Source organism: Dromaius novaehollandiae, unplaced genomic scaffold (genome assembly GCF_036370855.1).
Source record: "Dromaius novaehollandiae isolate bDroNov1 unplaced genomic scaffold, bDroNov1.hap1 HAP1_SCAFFOLD_40, whole genome shotgun sequence".
NCBI classification, from domain to species: Eukaryota; Metazoa; Chordata; class Aves; order Casuariiformes; family Dromaiidae; genus Dromaius; species Dromaius novaehollandiae.
Genome location: NW_026991474.1, coordinates 417,165 through 437,165, shown reverse-complemented (window position 1 = coordinate 437,165; position 20,001 = coordinate 417,165). Strand labels below are relative to the sequence as shown.

Below are 20,001 nucleotides of genomic sequence, written 5' to 3'. Positions count from 1 at the left end.
GATTACTGCATTGGTGTTTCACTGTATTATAGTAAACAAGCAACGATGGCTCTTCAGCAGGTGCCACATCCAACGTGTCAGTTCTGCCGTTGTGAACAACTGTGGGAAGCACACAGGACTCCACACCCCACTGCTCCGCATACATGATCTGCTCAAAGACCCAAAGCAATGCAAAAATAAAACGTACAAAAACAAAGAGGAAAATCCACAGAAAATGCAGTCAATTCAACCTAAAGTCAAACACAGTTATTTAAACAATTGCTTTTTTTTTTAAACAATACTGGACAGCTATTATATTTATTCCAATCATTCTTTTAAATTTTACCTAATTTAGCTCTTGTCGAAACATTCCACATTTCACATGCTGACTTGAAGGGCCAGCTACACTGATGCAGTATTGGAATGACACATGAAACCAAAGCAAAACAACATCTGACTTGCCTGCACATACTTCTTCACCAGTTCAAGAAACTGCACCTTTGATTTCATTTCCTGTAGCTGTCCTTTCAGTTTGGGCAACATCGATTTGATTTCAGAACCTTTGCATGTAAAAATACACACGGCATAAAAACATCAATGATTTGATGTATATGGAAATTTCCTTAAATGATGTGATATCCCATTTCATTACTAGCAGGTTGCTGTAATGTTACCTTTGTTTCTTCTTTCTTTCTGCAATAGCTTCTGATAAAACTTTATGGTCTTTCTATAATTTTTTGTCTCTATCATTAGCAATTGTTCCAGTTCCTATGTAAAGACGAAAAAGATTCTGATCATAATGGTAAATGCTTTTCCCGCAAAGTTTCAGTAAGAAACAGAAGCTACCTAAGAGTTAAATTGCATGAGAAAGAATATCCAAACAGTAACAATATGATGACAGCGAGGAAGAACAGCCTTTCACAGCTATGCTGTGCAGGATGGCTACAGCAAGCATCCTCTGCCCCCCAAAACATTACTGGAGTTACAGTTTTACAACTTCTGAACTGGAGCTGGTTTGTGTGTGATGAGAGTACATTCGAGTTTGTCTAAATCCATTTCTGTAAATATGTCCTGACATGTAATTGCACTTATCTGGTTGTTTTCAAGAGCATTTTCCTAAAATGACACTCCAAAGTCCTCCAAAACTAAAAGCAATAGGCTCTGAAATCAGAGCCCACCCCAGAAATGCTCTGTTAAGCAGCTGACCTAGATCTGCTGCAAGCACTGAATGTCTGACTTAAAGCAGTGGTTTCCAAACCAGTCTGTAGGCTCTGGTTTTCAGTCAATGTGCAGGTTCACTGGTCAGGCTTCAGCATGGCTAAACAACTAAACATGGTTTCAGGCATGTGATAGGTCTTTTTGTCTCATGATTATATGTGAGAATGAATTTTTGGGAACTACTGCTGCTGGACTCCAGTAGTGAGACTACATTTTTCTTACTGATTCCAAGGATTGCTGTCATCTTTCATGCCAGAATTAACTTATGATCATATGAGAAAGACTATGAAATACATTTTGGGGTGCTAACAATTTTTGTAAATGCATTAGTATTTTCATGTATTTATCTAAATTACATTTTCATGACTCTCCCCCCCCCAAAAAAAAGCTCTGTATGCACTTATTCTCTTGATATTGAGTATAACTTCAGAACAGAAGAAAATATAGCAAAGTCAGAAGCAGTTAGTCATTATTAAGAACACATGCTTTCTAGATGAAAACTTTGAAGTGTTACAAAAGTTCCCACTAGACTGCTCATTTTGCTGTTCAGGAAGTGATACATGCCAGGTTTACATTATACTACACAACCAGGTCAAAAGTCAGGCAGGAGACCTGCTGTATAAAGGATATATCAATTTTGAAGTTCAGTTTATATGTTTTATATTTATGCATTTTATACAATAGAAAAACTAAATTTCTCTTGAGCTATGTAACTTTTAAACAGTGGATAGAGACAGACGTATATCCTGCTTAGCACAATAATATCATTTTTAATGTAAACATTTATATTTGTTTGTGTATCCAAGTTTTCATTGTTTTTCCAGTCAATGAAAGTGGGCCGTCCATACTAGGGTCAGCTTCTGATCTGGGATAATAGTTTCTGATAAGTAGCTGCCCTTGTAAAACATAAAGGGACACTGCATTTGAGTTTGTTTTCCCAGCAAAATAGAAAGTAGAAACTGATAAAGCTGAATGTCAAATGCCAATTGGTAGAGGATTTTTGAATCGCATGCAATAATATTTGGATAAAAACTGGGATTCTGTTAAATTCCAAGTATTTTAAAATTAACTGTTCAGAAACTAAGTGAGTAAAACAAACAGATTAGATACCCCCCCCCCCCCCCCCCCCCCCCAGTTTTCATAGCTAAATGCGGATGAGACATTCAGGGGTACGTGGAAGTCTAACAAATCCCAAATCTATTGGGACTTTTAGAAGGGTCTGCTCCTAGGCATTCAAATAAAATGAGGTTCACAGGAACCAAAAACAGTCAATTCAATAATTACATCCAGTAGTGCTTTTATGTATTAAAAGAAGTTTTAAATAGTATTTAAAAACCAGAATGCACTATGAAAATCGACCCTATATAATTTTTTCCCATCACATACACACTTAGCAATTGAGTTCCAAATAGGAGAGTGAAATGCACACTTTCCATATGTATTCTCGTTGCAGAATGCCTTTCCCTTAAGCAGCGTATAACAGGTAAACAAGCTGCTGAATAAGTAAGTATGAAAAGACAAAACACACTTGATTGTACCTCTTTTAAAGTAAGTTGTATGTAAAGATGAAAAAATTAGCAGTGCAATTAAGAGATCATGGAAAAAAGAAATGACAGCAGAAAAAAAAGGCTACCCCATGATTAGAACATGATATACTGAAATAAAACCTGCAAAGAGCTACCAGAGGGAAAAAAAACTAAACTAAAAAACACATCTATCTAGAGATTCATTAGGAAACAAGGGTATTGGAACATAATGCGTACTGTGGTTTTTCAAAGTGGTGGCTTTTGTATTTGGGCCCTAAGCTAACTACCAGCAACCTAGTTATGTGAAACAGCATTTTAAATGGAATAAATTCACTCAATGCAGCAGATAGAACTCCCATAAGCAGAATAATCAAAAAACACATGGCTCAGAGCTAAAATATCAAACAACAGATTGGTAAATAGGTTAACTTTTGATGGCATGGACTTACTAGAAATTAATTTGAGTTTGAGCAAAAACCTGTCACTGAGGGGTGCGTTTTTGACAGAAGCTCAAAAGGTTTAACAACTCAGTTCACATTAGCAGCAAGAATCACACAACTTAAACCCTGTGGATTTTTAAAACTTATTATATAGTCATCACATACAGACTAGTGAAAGCTCAGAAAAGTTATTATCTAGATTATAAATTGGAAACAGCTTGCTTTCGCTTAAGATTCATTTTTATTTCATCAGTGGAAGTGAAAACAAATTGATTAAGAGAATATAATCACAGGAAGGGAATCAGAAAAAATGGCCATTTTCTGATGTTTGGCATCTAATGGATACGTTAAGAAGCGTCTTGTCCCCTAAATAACTCTGGGCGAGTAGTAGAAGATAGATGCCTTCCCAGTCTATTCTACATCATCATCTTCCATAGACCATTCAGGTCTAGCATAAATCGAATTCTTGATGAAGCAGTATGTGCAATGTTATGGGATTAGATCCTGCTTCCTCTGAAGTATATTTTGCTCCTCAAGACACTTTTCTACAGCATGTCCCTTCGCCCGGGGAACAAAGGAATGGCAGAATCACTTGTTTACTTGGGAAAAGTGATGATTCCAAGTTGCCCTTAAAGCACCGGTGTTTACATGCTGAAGGGCAGCTCCCTGCACGGATCCAGAATACTGGGGAAGAGGGATGGGACAGGGAAGAGCGTGAGCAGAACGTGCTGCGTGTTCACTACGAACCTCCTGGTCACAGGCTGGGGGCAGAGAAGTTGGGTGGAGACTCTGCAAAGGGACTTACAAGCCCTGGAGGGAAGAGCTGAAAGCCAGCGCAGGCAAAGAGGAAGAGGACAGAGGCTAAGGGCGAAGGCTTGGTGCCGCAAGAGAAGTGAAAGCGGGCTGATCAGAGCACAGAAAAACCCTTATTGTGAGGGCAGCCCTGTACGTGCCCCTGGAGAGAGGGCAGCCCTGGCGGCTGCCTTCCCCTCCTGCTTTGCTGCAAGGGCTGGAAGGCTTTGTGTCTGCAGGATGCGTGCCATAAGCGGGAGCTGAACCTGCTATTACTTAGCACAACACACAGAATATATGTTTCTGTGCAAATTAATTTTCCTTTTGCAGTGCATTAATAATACAGCGTACAAGTGAATTTAGTCTTCTCTTAATCTCTGAAGAAGATAGTGGAATATAAACTGAATTTAATGACATAATTGAAGATGATAGTTTATAATGGTATTCTTTTTAACTTGTACACAGAGTGACCTGATGCATTAGGAAGGCTCTTTATGTAAGATATGAGGCTTCTATTTCTACAAATAATTATTTTATTCCTGTTTGTCCATCTGGCCTCATGTGCAGTCCAGATCACATACACTAGTTCTGCATTACTGAAACAGAATAAGATCAGGGTCTAATTCTTGTCCATCTACTGAGATTTCATACTAATTATAACCATCTGATTTTACTAGTCATATATGTGTAATACATATATATATATACATACATGTATATTTATATACCTATATATTTAACAAACAAGAAACAAAGATTAGTTCATCTACCCTCAGTAGTGAGAAGAGTACGCACTTTTTTCAGGTACTGCAATGTATTTTCTGTTGCTATGAACTGATTACTGAATGATCTGCATTTAGTATCAACAGTAATCTCCCTCAGTGGAATGCATGGGGCACAAAGACTATAATTTTCTACAGACATATCTCATGACTGTTCCCCCTGCCCCCAACCCCTTGCATGGTTGTTGGGTTAGCCAAGTTCTTGCACATTAGTGCAAATAGTAGCAATATATAATAGCATACATTAATTTTGCAAGCAGATTCCAGAGCCAACACTCTAAACACCTTAAATCTTGCTTCATTTTTGTTGTACATCTGCTAGTTCAATAGGGAAAAACAATTGCCAAGTACTCAGAAGAAAAGATCATTTATCCTTTTGAATCAAGCTAAGTTAGTGAGAGGTCTGTAAAATCTCAGAGTAAGACGACTACTTGTTAGAAAAATCTAATTAGATGCTTATAAAAGCTCCTTACTCTTGAAAATCAGTTCTGCAGACAAGAGTCAGTCCTTTGAATAAGGGAGATTATATGCAAGTCCATTTTTCTCTAGCTGGCATACTTACACAGTGTTAAACAACCCTATAGGATTAAAAATGTGAATACTTGAGTAGATGTAAATTTTTAGAGCAACAGTCCTGAAAGCTTTTTTTCATTTTATTTTTACACAAACCAAGAGTAGGTCACGTTTCTCACGCTGTTTTGTCCTATGTGCCAACACCTGGACATTAAGGAGCAAAAGAGAGGCTGAACGTCCTTAATGAATCAGGCTTTAACTTGCTTGACAGAAAAATACAGTGATGGTTTTTATTGCAAATTGTAGTGAGGTCACATCGTTTCACAGATGATGGATGTGAATAGATCCACTGAGATTTAAACAGACTATCTAGAGATGAAGAAGTCCAGATCTTATTTTCAACTGTCCAGGTCCACTATGTTATGCTCATTTAAATATAAAGCAACAAATTCAACCAATTTCATAGTAAGTAAATCTGCAAAAGCAGTACAACTTTTGCTTCATCTTTATTAAATATTTATCCAGCTGAAAAATTACTGATAACACCAACCAAATAATTAACCACTCTCAGGGACACAAAAAGATTTCAGGTATCCCTACACTAATAGGTATTCCAATACTAACCCACTTACTTCAATTTCATTGTCTCCTTCCATGAACCAGCTCCAACTACATAGGTTTCTACAGTTTCATATATATCCTTACCGCTGCTTTGGACTTAACATATTTATGAACTGAAGCTTGTTACAGACAGATGCACAAATGTAAAAATTAAGTAAATGTGATCAATGTGATCTTTAAGGGCATGGAAGATCTTGCTAATCTAAAATAAACTCCTCCCACCCCAACCCCCAAACTGTTTAAAAGGCACAAGGCCACCCTCTTGATGATGATTAGTGGTCTCCAAGATCTGAGAGCTAATGGCCATTCTGCTGACAAGGGTGAGAAGCTTCAGGGAATTCACTGTGACCAAGGGAAAGGGCTCAGTGCATGCGGAGGGCAGAACCTTTTGAGAGCCTGGGCTATACACCAGTCATAGCCAGCCTCAGCTCTTTTTCATAATACTACCACCACAGCTTTGGTGCATACCGCAGGTGGTGCTTTTCCACTCAGCTTCGGGAAGAAAAGACAGGTTGTAGTTCAATGATATCAATTTTATATCAGTGCTCTTCGTTCCAGAATACTATCCCTACCCTGCTTTATCCCTAAGACACAACACATTTCAGTAGGAAAGCATTTTAGAGTCAGTATTTAACAGAAGAAAGAGGGGTTCAACTGACTATAACACAACAGATATTATCATACTTTTAACTAGTAAGTAAAGAGGTATCTTAATGATTTTAAATCAATGTACTCACCACTTTCTTAGCATCTATATTTTGTGACTCACTTGATTTCTGCTTTCCAAGGTTTTTCACGTAACTATGAACTTCGGAACCAAAACAGTCAGCTCCATAAAATGCACTGCTCCAACCAGGATTACAGCTGTGAAAGTCAGGTAGGTTGGGAGACGCAAGGTAGCTGTTTTCAGCTGTCTTTATCATGCTCTCTTCCCCTGGCTCCATATTTTCTTCTGCAAAGCCTGTACCAACACAACAGTCATTGCTTTGTAAACACTGTCCCTCTTTTTCTATAAGAATAGTATTCTGCAGCCTGAATTCTTTTTCACAGTTATGTGCAGGTGACTCGTCCAAGTCCTTTTCGTCTAGTGATGTATTCATCACAGGCTCAGCCTTCATGTCAAAGGTTGCTTCCACTTCTCCTAAAGAGGGTGAGGGGTGGAGTCAAAGGAATAATGGTCACATGTTTTGATGTATGCTTTGTTAAACTTAAATGCCACACATACAAAATACAATTGTGAGACTGCCTGTGCCCTCTAACAGTGTTATAGGTGTGCTACTCCACTTTAAAATGTCAATTGCTATGACAACAATATCTTTCATGTTCCCTTTATGCTTATTTTGGCTCTGTGCTTTCTTTTTCTCAGCTATACCTTGTAAAATGGTAAAGGTTAAAGAAACTGCAAAACTATTAAGTTTTGGTCAATAAGTTTTTGAAAAATACAAAATATGTTCTGAATACGTACAAAAAGCATTTAAACAAAGTATAGTACAGAAGCTTCAGAACAAAATTAAACATGTCAAACCTGTACACACATCATTAAAAAACTTAGCTCTTCAGATTTTTTCATCCATAAACCTTGAAGCTCTTTACTTCATATATAGAGAGCAAGAGTATTTGTTGCAGCCAAAGGACACACACATGTTACTGTTGAACATTCTACTCCTACAGGACCAGTTCCCTTGAGCTATGATGGGACTTCTCTGAAGTTATAACAGCTACTATCAGTCCTAAGGGATTGCGGTGACAGTCAAAGGTTGGCACGATGCAGACAGGAGCCACCTGCCAGAAGTCTGCCTTTTCACTTGAGCAATCCCCCAGGGCTTAGATATGCCAGCCTTAGAGTTAAATGGACCTGAGTTACTGGTGCAAAGAAGTCACATACCCCATGGGAAGGCCTCGCTCTACACTTGCAATCATTCTAAGCAGAAATAAAAATTGTAACATAGCGTGACAGCAGCCAAGTGCAAGCTCACAAATTTAAGTTTTGCCATAACACCCAATCCAACTTTACTCAAAACAGAGAAGTAACCTAGTTTAAAAACAGATGGACTTATATGTGCTTTATGTACAAATGCATGAAAATGTGCAAGAAAGGAGATTCAGGACTACAGAAACAAGTGAAATTTCTGTAACTTTAGACTACGAAACAGCTTGTACAAGCTCTGTACAATCCCTTTCCCAGAATTTGTAAATAATTTAGTTGACAATCCCTACTTTTATTTTAATATATTTTTTATTTTACTGCCTGGCTTTACTTAAATTCTGGTAAGTGAAAAAAGAAGGACCAGGTATGCTAAATGTTAGTGAGTCACCTCTCAGTCTATCCTCACCTGATTCAGTAATGCCTAAGGAGTCAAGCATTTTCTAAAGCTCTCCTCTCTCGCTAAGCTTGCTACGCTGTATGGAGCTGATTCAGTAAGGCTGACCTCTTCCCCCCTCTCTCCGTTAAAGCATGCCACTAGAACATCTACTGGGTGAACACAAGAAAAAAACACATGTAGCAAGTAGGATTTCATGACTTTTTCAACAGTCGCATGTTGCTTTAGAAGCAGGCATCCCACTCAATGACATTTGGTCAGATATATAAGCTTCAAATAAAAAACAATTCCACAAGGCATCAACAATGTTCAGATACTCTGTCATAAGCTCTGAGGTGAATGTTTTTCTGAAGGCACACTGCAAGTGCCAGTCTCTCCAAACTTGAGTCACTGGTGGATTCTCAGCACACACAAAGATCTAGAAACACAAAGTCCCTTCTCACCCTCCATCTGATTGCTGCTTACCAAAAAGCTGTCAGATTGCTTCAGCTCCTGGAATACACTGCCACATTTTGAATCACCTGCCTCAGTTATGCTGAAAATACAAGAGGATGGGGAAAAATTAATGTTTCATATCCTTAAATATTTACATCAGGATAAAATGAGATCTTACGAATAATGCTAGCATCTACATGAAGGACTTCACTGCATTTATCTAACTCCTGACGTTTGTATGCACAATTTCAGTTGTTAATTTACAGGAAAAATGTTCAAATTCTTATTGACATTAAGGCACACTGAGCAAGGTGCAGAGATTTTCCTTTACAACATTTAGCAAAATTTCAACAAAAATATCAGAACACACATAAACAGAAGGCATAACTCCAGGCATAACTTAGACTGCAAATTATTGCAATGGGTTTTTCATTCAGGATTCAGTCTCTGGATAACAGTCTGACTCGAAGTTGTCCCTAACAAGAATATGATAGTTTTGAGTTAAAGAACATAACAATTAAGAATTGCTGTATTCTGCAGATGAATGGGAAAACAGTATCTCAGTGATATTCTGAGGCAGTTCTTAACTGTGATCTAAAAGCTAGACCTGTATTTTTTTAGTGGTTAATAAATGATGATTTCCTTTTTTCTCCCACTTTCAAAGATTTTACATCCTAAGAAAAGTTCATATAGATGGTGACCTCTTCAGATGTCTCAGTAATTCAGCTGCAATAGCTCAACCTTCTCCTGCCAAAACATTCAACTCTGGGAATTAAGAACCTAACCTCTCACCAGTTTTCAATGGTTCCTTAAAACTCCCAACCCTAACGAGTAATGGGCCAGTATGTGAGGGCCTTATATCTGGAGGTCATACTCCGTTCCCCCTGAAACATGCTGCTCACATGAAACACCTCTAATACTGAAGTTCTCCTGGACTGCATGTACTAAGCTGCTTTGTCAAAACTTCCAGCCTATAGTTCAGGACCACACAGACAAAGAAAACATACATAATTTCTGCATATGCATTCACTACTGCTTACAATAGTTTTTGGTAAGATGTTTTTAAAAGTGTGTTACATTTGGAGGCTGCAATAAAACAAGTACAGTCTTTATTGTTTTTCAAGGTAAATATGTCACTGAAAATGAAACAGTAAAAATGTGAATTTAATTAAGGTGGTGTTTTCTCACTTAACATGCTACCTACAAAAATTGTGAGGAGGAACATTAGGTCAAACTAAGGTAGTAAAGTAAAAGGCACTTCTAGCAAAGCTAAATTAATTTTCTTGTTCTAAGGTGTCATTAGAATGAAAAGGATGCATCAAGGCAACTTTACTTTTAAATTAAGGAGAATTTGAGCCAACGCATAAAAAAACAGGAACCCAAACAGAATAAGCAAGTTGAACAGTAAAAACAATATATTTCAGTTCTGATTAAATGGCCTTTCTCTAACACGAGTATGAAGCTCTCCATCAATAGTTACGAACAGTATTTGATCGGAATTAGATCTCCATTATTCACCTACCCTAGGGCAGAGATACAGACAAGCTTTATACAAAGTATTTCCTGCTAATTCATTAAGTACTATTTGCTATGGGGGAAGCCAAGAAGTATCTGATAGAATGGAAAATTAACAGTTGACAGGAAACAAGTAAAGACACCTGAAGAGAAGCAGCATATCCTTTCCTGCTGCTAGTAATAGGCAAGCTCTTAAAATTTTGGAAATAGAAAAAACATCAAGCCAAACTGTAAGAAGGAAAAAGCTGAAAAAATACCTACCACAAATGTGAAGCTTTTTCTCCATTTACAACCTGGTAGAGATTCTCCAGTAATTTTTCATCCCAGTACAGGTCACAAAATTTCTCACAAATTGCATCAGAGAACATACCAAACTTAATTTCCTTTAAGGTTAAAATAAAGTTACCTTATTAAAAAAAAAAAAAAGAGTGAGTGATAGAAAGAGAAACAGAAAGAACACATTACTAATAACATTCTTTTATATCAATGATATAATATATATAAGAAAACATACATACCCATATTAATAACTTCAACTCCATTCTCAAGATAGCCATCAAATGCAAACTCCTCTTGTATAAGATGAACTACTTTCTGTAATAAAGTGTCACTTGTTCTGTTCTGCTGGGACAAGGCTTCTACATCAAGGAGATAGGAAGTGTTTTGATTCACTGAGGTACACAGTGCATGTCCTTGCTCAGTGAAAACACTGTCTAAACTGGTAGCACACTCAGGATCTTGGCAGTTGGTTTTATTAATTTGGTTACTTTTTTCAGACTTGTTCTGTGTATTAGTGATTTCACAGTTTTGCACTTCACGAAGGGAGGCATCGTCTTCTGTTTGTGTGCTCATTTTATAACTTGCAATAGTACTCGAAAGTAGCACTGGCAAACTATGACAGCAGTCATAAGCAATTCTTGAACGAAGAGGTTTATTTGGTATTTGCTCTGATACAGCTAAATGTACTGGTACAAACGTTAAAACTCTTTTCTCTGTGTCCTGTTTGAGAATGATGTTATTTATATGAAGAGTATTGGAAGATGCAGGAAAAGCCAAGGAGCTTGAAGAAACTTCAGATAAAATGTTCTTTTCTTGTAAAAGATGCGAGGAATCAGACCGTGATGGTAATGTAACCGTAGAAATAACCACGTTGCCAGACTTTTGCTCTTCTGAAGATATTTGGGATGAGTAGGCTGGCATTTGTAAATGACACTCAGGTATTTCAGGTGCAGTTTCAACAACAGCTGGATCCTCGGTACCATGACCATTTGTGTCTCCTTCATATAATACTGATCTGTTGTGGTCCATGTGTTTTTCTTCTCTTATCTCTTTCTTGCATTGCACAGAAGTTGGTTTGTGAACCTCTCTGAAAAGGAGCAAAGTATTTTTGAGGACAAATTCAGTAGATTTAATAACAAACTTTTAACTTATTTTGCAGTAGGATATACTAACTTTATTATATTTGCATTTTGTTGCAAAATAATAGGCTTAAAGTGAGTTGCGGGAGAGGTGAACGCAACAGGTAGTGTAGTCTTCTCACAATTTAGAGAAATCTGGCATGGTACTGGTCCTTTAACTGCTATAAGCTTACTTTCACTGGTAATAGGCACAAATCCTGAAAACAGAAAGAGAATTAGATGAAAGATGAACAATATGTACAATATAAAGGCAATGGAGAAAGAAAAAAACCTGTGTACCTGACTGAGAAAATCTCACCCAGGGAATTGATTTAGAGAATACTGAAACAAAGGAAGTCTCAGAGAATCTGACTGCTTACCTAGACTTGACTCTGAAGGGTCCATTTCATGTCTTTCATTTTTAAGTCCAAAAGGAACATGATCTTGAGAAGAGATTACTTCTTCCTTGGAAGCCTAGCAATAAAAAATGAAGTCCAAACTCAATCTATCAGGGTTTTTTTTCTTTAAACTCTGCTCAGCACATTACTTCAAAAAACTATAAACCTAGAATATTAAGATTTTGAACTTCTGTAACCTGCAAAGTAACAATCTAGTCACACCTAAGTGGAGAATTAAAATGACTGCTACACAAAACTCTAAGGATTGGTAGAACTGTTTGTAAATCTTGATAATTCACTGCATAATTTTCATAACCATAATTTTGAGGCAATTCATAGTGTTGAACAAAGTCAATTCCCCAGACCAACTGAACAGTGTTGTGTGTCCTATACATGGATATGAAACATAAACAGAACACAGCAACTTCATATTAACGCTTTCCATTCTTTGATTAGAGGGATGTAAGTGAAGGAGAGATCATGAAACTAAGTCACCGGCTCACCTTATTTCTGGGCTCTCATCCATGCAGGTTGTGGAGTTCAGGTGTCATAACTGTAGGGAACGGTGATCGGAAGATCTCGCGATGGCACGGAAAGAGGAAGGAAGAGGAAGGATATGACGTAGAGATAGCAGTATGCTTGTAGGTATATAAGCGAATACATACGTACAATAAACGCCATTTGCAGCATGCTCATATTGGTGTCAGTGCTCATTGGCCCGGAGGCAGGGGGAGCCTCCGTGCCGTCTCAGGCAAACGGGAGATTGTCGCATCAGAAGGCGACAAGTGGTGACCCCAACGTGATAGCTGAGACAGCGGACCGCAGGCGGTCGAGAGGATCCGGATCCACTCACTCTTTGTAACATAAAGAAGATACTTAGTAGTGACAGAAAAAGAGCTATAGAGACTTTCTGAAGGCTGAGTTTTAGGTGGTGGTGGTGGTAGTGTTGCGGGGAGTTGTTAAGGATGAATTAATAGATTCTTTTTTTTCCTCCTCCTAGCTGTTATTCTGCCTTTGTAAACCTTAACATTTCTGTAAATAGAATTCTCTCCTGAATAAATGCAGGTGCAGGATTTGTTGATAGAGCACAAATGTAAAGTGTCGTCTGCTTTTGCCATATGATGTAAGAGCATGAGAGCAATATGTTACCAAACTTCACTGGTGATATTTTTAAAGGTATCAGCTACATAGTGGTTGTTGGAGTATAAAAGGAAATTTTCCTAATAAAGAAATATCCATTTCTGAAGTTGGTGGTAGTAGTATGGAGAGGCTGAAATGGGTTATTCTAAGGTGTCCCAACAAAATATGGTCTTGGTTCATCTGGTATGCTGACATTGCTCACTCTGTATAGTGGAAGTGCATTTTAGTGAGTTTCAGGACATACTACTGAAATTATTAAATTTAAATATCCAAATATGTGCCTTATGGATTTTTTCCTCCAATTCTTAGAGGTATAATTAATTCTTTTTTTAATAAAGCCATTTTGTAGAACAGATGCCATGTGTTACAGATCATATAAAATACATGGAATAACTCACTAATATTTTACTGAGTATATTAAATTACTGCAGTATAATGTCCCATTTGTACAAAATTCAAGTAAAACTGTATTAAAATTTAAAGCATTTGGCTTTGTATTTCCTTGTTCTTTTTTGGCTTTATGTTCAGCTTTGTGTTGTTTTGTCTATCAAGAAATGTAAAATGACTTTATTCCCTGAAACAGTTTGATATCAAAGAGAAACAGAGTCTATCTAATATCAAAGTAAAGGAATAAGTTGTACACTTCCCTTTGCAGACTGTTTCATAAAGTTTTGAACAGTGAAAAAGAAAAAAAGTTAAGAAAAAAAGATCTTCCTAAGCTCTTGGTGGAGGGAGGGGGGGGATTTTAGTTTAAATTTATTCTACAATATAATAAAATATGCATCTAGAATCTCGGGCAATTACTAGTCTTCAGTCTTGAGCAGCCTTAGAAGGTATCAGTTTATACCTAGTTAGTTCTACAGCAACTTGCCTTGTACAAACTCCGAGATCACTATCCACTAAACTTCTGTTAACAGGGGCTGTATATTTTTGTGAGTAGTTCTGTTAGTCCAGAGTAGAGTTCATTTTCCTGCAGCTGAAATAGTTATGAATGGGGTAGCAATGAATTAAGTCTAAAGAAATAACCCTCTTCCCATCATCTTGTTAGAGTTTTCTGTTATTCAGGCTTCATGTTTTCATATCCTTGTGCCAATATAGTCCTTTTTCGTCTTGCAACAAAGTCTCGCCAATCTTTCAATAGTGTATATGTGTGCGTGGTTCATTAGGGCTACTGGTACTAAGTTTATTACAGTAGCTTATGTAGTAAAATAGAAGAAAGAGTAAATCTTACTAGTCTTACTGTATTTCGTCTGCTAGATCAAAATATAAATCGTAACAATTTCTGCCAGAGTTCTTCTGAGATTCTCGACAGAACAAAAAAGTCTTCGGTTACCTTTTCTGCTTAATAGTGAAGTTGTAAAATGGTGAAGAGCTTGAGGCTATTTTTTTGAAAAGCAATAATTTCAAGTTTTGATCTTTTTTTTCAGGTCAGATTACATAGTGTTTTTTTTTTCTTTTCTTTTGTTCTAACCTTTCTCTTAATCTTGAAGTCCCAAAGCAGAACTAAAATCCTATTTTGTTCATCCTATTCTGTTTAATTTAAACTACCTTTCCAATGAACTGTTACTTGGTAAGTTTATAATGTGAGCTATGTCCCTTGCGCTCTTGGGGTTTTAGAGAGCGAGAGAGTGCGTGAGAGAGTTGGTAAAAATATTTAATGTCTCTTTTAAACTTTATGCAGGCACACGTCTATTCTTTGGGTGCAACCTTGAAAGCAGCAGTTGAATACGTAGTAGAACCTGAGACAGAATCAGAGTTTGGACAAGATCTGCACGCTCTCCTCGAACAAATGCAAGAAGAGAATCCTGAAGATAGGCCAGATATTGAGGTAAAACAGCCCTCCATAATTTTAAGTGTTTTCTTTTACAGAAATGACAAAGTTTGTGGATGTGTGCTCATTAGTAGAGAAGGATGCTCTATATATGTAACCTGCTCCAATTTTGGACCAGGACTGAAGTTTTCCCTCACTCAGCAGAAACTCCTGTGACTTCCTAATCTAATGGCAATGCAACCTGAAAAGCAGATGTAAATATTTTATGGTAATTCAGTCTTTAAGAAGATTGTGTAAATATTCTTGTGGATCTGATTTGTTTCATTAGCCAATTCTTCCTGTTTAATATTTAGGAGAGGGAGAAAAAGGAGAGGGAGGAAGAGGGGGAGACATTAGAAGTAAGCACAGAAGGCATTATGCCATGAAAAAAAAAACGTCTAGTGGCTCAAATGATGCTTAGATTGCATTCAAGAAGGGGATGGGAGGAGCCATGCTCCAGGATCCCACTACTCCTTGGCATGCTCAAGGCACTATTATTAACTAGTTCTTCTGTAAATGTATAAAACTTGAGTAATGCTTGATTAGATCTCTTAATTATTTTTGTGTTTTACTCCATTTAGCCTCTTATTTTGCCTACCATTTTTAAAAGTATTTGAAGATAGGTAGATTTTGAAAAGCGATATATTGAAGGAACTTGCATTCTGAATGTTGATCACCATAGTCTGTGTTATTCAACATGGGTGTGTGAAAGTACATCACTGTAATATTACAGGCTTTTAGACTATAGCTGGAGAATAACAGTTGTCCAAATGCGACTTTTTTGGCCTCAGTACTACTACTTCTACTTCAGAATAGTGGTATCTTAATCCTTTCTTCCTTTTCTTTTTTTTCCCCCTTCTGAGCTGATAGTATATATTATAAATGGTCTAGCATCTGCAATCAGTGCTTTGCAGAAAGAATCTGTTCATTCTTCTTTTGCAGCACTCATTTGCTATAAAGCAAATGGAAATAATTTTGGTTCCCTAGCTGAAGATCACCTAGACTGGGCACCATTCCCGGCATGGAGCCTGCATGATCAGCTCTTGTATTTCTCATCATGCCCTTTCCAGCATAGTCAGGAAAGGGATTGTGTAGCGCCTCTTACTATCTTCAGTTAGTTTGCAGTTCCTGAAAGTTATTCCTGACTGCTCACATCAGCCCAGAAATGGTGTGGGTCAAAACTGGATGGGGGTAGCATATAAATGTTGCTTTATGATTATCTGTTCTTTTTGCCTGCCTTTTCTTTCAGGTGCTTTCTTGGAGGTGTGTGTGTGTGGGGGGGGGTGCCTATGGAGGAAAAACACACAGAGCTTTGCAAGCGTTTCACTAGAACTTTGCAAGTGTTTTGCAGGCTCCATCACAGCTGGATCCCTTTTTCCTGTCTTTGCTCAGTCTGATATGTGAACCAGCAGAGCCATTTTCTTTCTTCCACTCACAATAGCAGAAGAATGGTTGAGTGGCTTTAATGGGGACATAAGAGCAGCTTCTCAGAGCTGCGTGAGGTCTTGTCAGTGTTTGCCTAGGAACAGTCGCCAAGGAAGCAGTGGGATGCATCTGGAAAGAGAGCCCTCTTCTACTTCCTGCCCATCCTGACAGTTTTTAAATGTATGAGTGTCTGTAGCTAACACTCAGTTGACACCAGTGCTTATCAGATGATGCCCAGGCTACAGATTAGAGATGCTCATATACTGTTTCTTGTGACCTGGTAATTCTGTTTTCCAGAATTTGCTTTTATTGTGATATTGGCAATAAAAATATTCATCATACTGCCTATGTCACTGGATTAAAGTGAATCGCTGTCTGTTTAAAACATAATCCACGCTCTAGCTTTTTACATTTCCAGTACACTATTTATTAAGGATAATATTTAAGATGATTAATTTTCATTGGTTGTTCTTAGTATTTCCTAACTGCAGGCTAGAACTTGAACTGAATTAATTTCATGACAGCCCGTGGTAAAAATAAGAAAAGAATTCAGCTACATAATAGAAATAGTACAGTGAACAGTGCAAGAGACGTTTAATGTAGCATCTTATTTATAAATTCAGCTGTATTGTGTGAGTGAACATGATTCAGTTTAGTCAAAATTCATAACTTTATTCAGCATTAAATAAGTATTTAACACTAATTTTCTCTAGAGCATTTTGTCATTATGTGAAGAAAAACTGAAGATTGCTTCGCCAAGTAATATTTGTCGAAGTCTATCTGCTGTTGGAAGAAGGGTTCTTTCAATTGAATCATTTGGTGCTTCTCAAAGTAAGCTTAAAATGTATTTACTTTAGAATTTTTAGACCTTCTGAAATATCTAATGATTTTTAAAATGCTATGTTTGTGTACTCTCCTGTCAGAGGGTATTTTATGGATATCCAAAAGTCATTAAATATTTGTGGGTTTGGGTTGGGGGGGAGGAGCAGACAACACAAAACTCTCAATGAACATAATATATTTTGAATAAACTTTTAACTTATTTTGGCTCTCTGTATAGTGTGTCCTTTATGATTAAAAGTAGTCCACTCACTCTTTGTAACATAAGGAAGATACTTAGTAGTGACAGAAAAAGAGCTATAGAGACTTGCTAGGAAAGAGGAGAAGGTTTTAATATATTCTTAATATAAGCATCTGTTTTTTGCATCTAGATGGCTGTGATAACATGTGGAAGGGAAGAGTGTGTCAAAGAAGTTTGGGATCTAAATTATACTCAGATGAGAAAAACAACATAGCAGGTGATTCCTCTGCAGTGGAAGATGTGCCAGCTACCTGTCACAAGGACTCTTCAGCAGTTACTATGGTGAGTGGCAGAGAAAGTGGATTAGCGGAAATGCAAATTGATCTGGATAATGACAAAGCTCAACATTCTCAACTTGCAACTCAAGTTAAAAAGAGCAAAGAGGAGGATAAACATGCAGTATATAATGACAGTTTTGCTAGTGTTGCTTTGGATATAAAATCATGCGTTATTGACATGGAGAGAGATGGCATTTTTAAGAAAGGCTGTCTGAGAAAAATTAAAACCTTTCCAAAGCTACCACTTGAAGCTTCAGATACAAACCCCTTTTTTACATCTGTAACCAACAGTGGACTGCTAGCTAGGAAAAATCACTTGCTTACACAAGAACCACTACCTCTAGACAATAATAATGAGGTTGCTTTTTCAAAGGGAAATCTTAATTCATTTGCTATTAGTAATCCACCAAGAGCAGAACCAAAGAATCACCAGGTTAATGATCTTCATTTAGAAGCTCCTTGTGTGTGTACGCAGGTGTCTGGCATGAACCTAGAAGAGCACATGTCACTTATTAATGGTAAAAATACAGGTTTTCTTTCATCTGATCACAAAGAAGACTGTTCTGATGCTACCTCTGAAATGCCAAATATGGCTGGTATGCTAAAAAGCCCTAATCAATCAATTGCTGGAACAAAAATGCTAGACAATTACATGGCACTGGAAGACTGTACTGAAACTTCTCATGGGCCAAATGAAAATTCTTTAATACATTTTAACAAGATGGATGCAGTGTTAACAACAAAACCCAGTGGGAACAGATATGGATCAAACCTAATTAGTTCTCCAGAATTAAACAACGGTGTGATGAGCGCAAACAATAATGAAGATAATCTTTGTGGAGGCAGAGGGTCAGAAATCAAAAGTAATGAGCAGGTAGTAAAAATAAAGTCTTCATTATATAGTTGCTGTAGTCACTTATGTGGAGAGGAAATGACTTGAATACTGTGTGATTGCTTCCCCTGCCCCCAGCAAGTTAGTGTGCTGCAGAACAGAATTCTGCTAGTCTGCACGCTTTCGCGTTCACATTGGAAATGTGGTGACCCTTTTTTCTCTTCAAAGGTAAAATGCTACAGTGAAATTTCTCCTATTGCAAAATCAACATTCATTTTAATTTTTTAACAAAGTGTACGGGAGCTCACTCACTAGTGTGTTAGTGCAGCATAATTAATAGTTAATTACATTTGTAAGAATACATTACCAAAGCATATGTAGATTTTTGAGTCTCTATGTTGCTGTCAGTACATGAAGTTCAGTACTTTGCAGTAGGCCTCCCAGGTGCTTATGAAAATTGTAGAGTTCCTGGGTGTAAACTTGACCTTGTTGAAATCAATGGCAGTATCCCATCTGCTTCAGGAGGGGAAAAGATTCCACTTTTTTTAATCTACATATGCATTTAGGATTTTGAGAATTGTACATATGCTGTATTTATCCTGTGTTCTTAAATTACTGCTTCTGTGTGTGCTATGTATATTTCATGATCAAATTCAAATATGTGCACAATATGATGGATATGTCTCAAGCATTTCATCTCTATAAATAGCCAAATAAGAAGAGGGAAAGTTGACTACCTTTTTTTTTGTCTACTAGAATTCAGTGATAGGTAGTGTAGTGTGGTCTCTTCTCTGCTCAGATTACAGATTCTCAGGGTGGACAAATTTGGTCTCTCACTAGATGGTTTTCTCTTGTGCCACACTTGAAGAGATGTAAACAATCCATGTAATAGGAGAACTGCTGGCTGAAAATGCAGGACGGTTGATGCTTCTCTAGCTGTGCTGTGCCTTGGAAAGAATGAGCAGCACAAGCATCCAGTGCGCACTTCATTTCCAGAAATGATGGTGAAGACTTTTCCTCAGCTGTCTCTACTGACAGCTCTGCCTGTTCTCCTTGCCTAACAGCTTGTCTTTCAGTCATCCAATGCAGTGGCCTCTAGGGTTATTTTCAGTCTGTATCCTTCCCTGTTTTCACCCTGCTCTGACACCTCCACTGGAGCAGTAATCAATGACAGTCAACTGAGTAAGGAGCCTGTGATTCATTATAGCTGAGAAATGGATGCCACATTAAAGAGACTGTTCTTACTGCCTTTTTCTCTTTCCCTCTCTTCTCCTCTAAATATCATGTGTGCTTATAAAATTCATAATGCAGGAGGATAGTAAATATGGATACATACCTCATGGCATGGTTTTGTTCTCTCAGGGAGTTACTCATTGAATGCATATTTATTTCTTTATTTAGTTTTTAAATCCTGTAGGTTTCTTCTTCAGACTCTAGGAAAAGATCCTTTTATTGTAAGCATTTTTTTCCTTTTTCCTCTCTCTCCTGCTCTGGACTA

At 37.5% G+C, this 20,001-nt stretch overlaps 1 protein-coding gene across 1 annotated transcript; it reads right to left on the bottom strand.

Moving 5' to 3' along the window:
• Window positions 1–2: 2 nt before the first annotated feature.
• Window positions 3–12,009, bottom strand: LOC135326762 (kinase non-catalytic C-lobe domain-containing protein 1-like). Its single transcript, XM_064504528.1, has 10 exons — window positions 11,920–12,009; window positions 11,595–11,757; window positions 10,661–11,508; window positions 10,404–10,548; window positions 8,636–8,727; window positions 6,609–7,012; window positions 654–747; window positions 442–539; window positions 75–148; window positions 3–21 (listed from the first exon to the last, which is right to left on the bottom strand). Exons 1-10 carry the CDS (start codon window positions 11,942–11,944, stop codon window positions 3–5), a joined length of 1,962 nt encoding a protein of 653 aa, XP_064360598.1. The 5' UTR covers window positions 11,945–12,009.
• Between the last annotated feature and the right edge of the window lie 7,992 nt (window positions 12,010–20,001).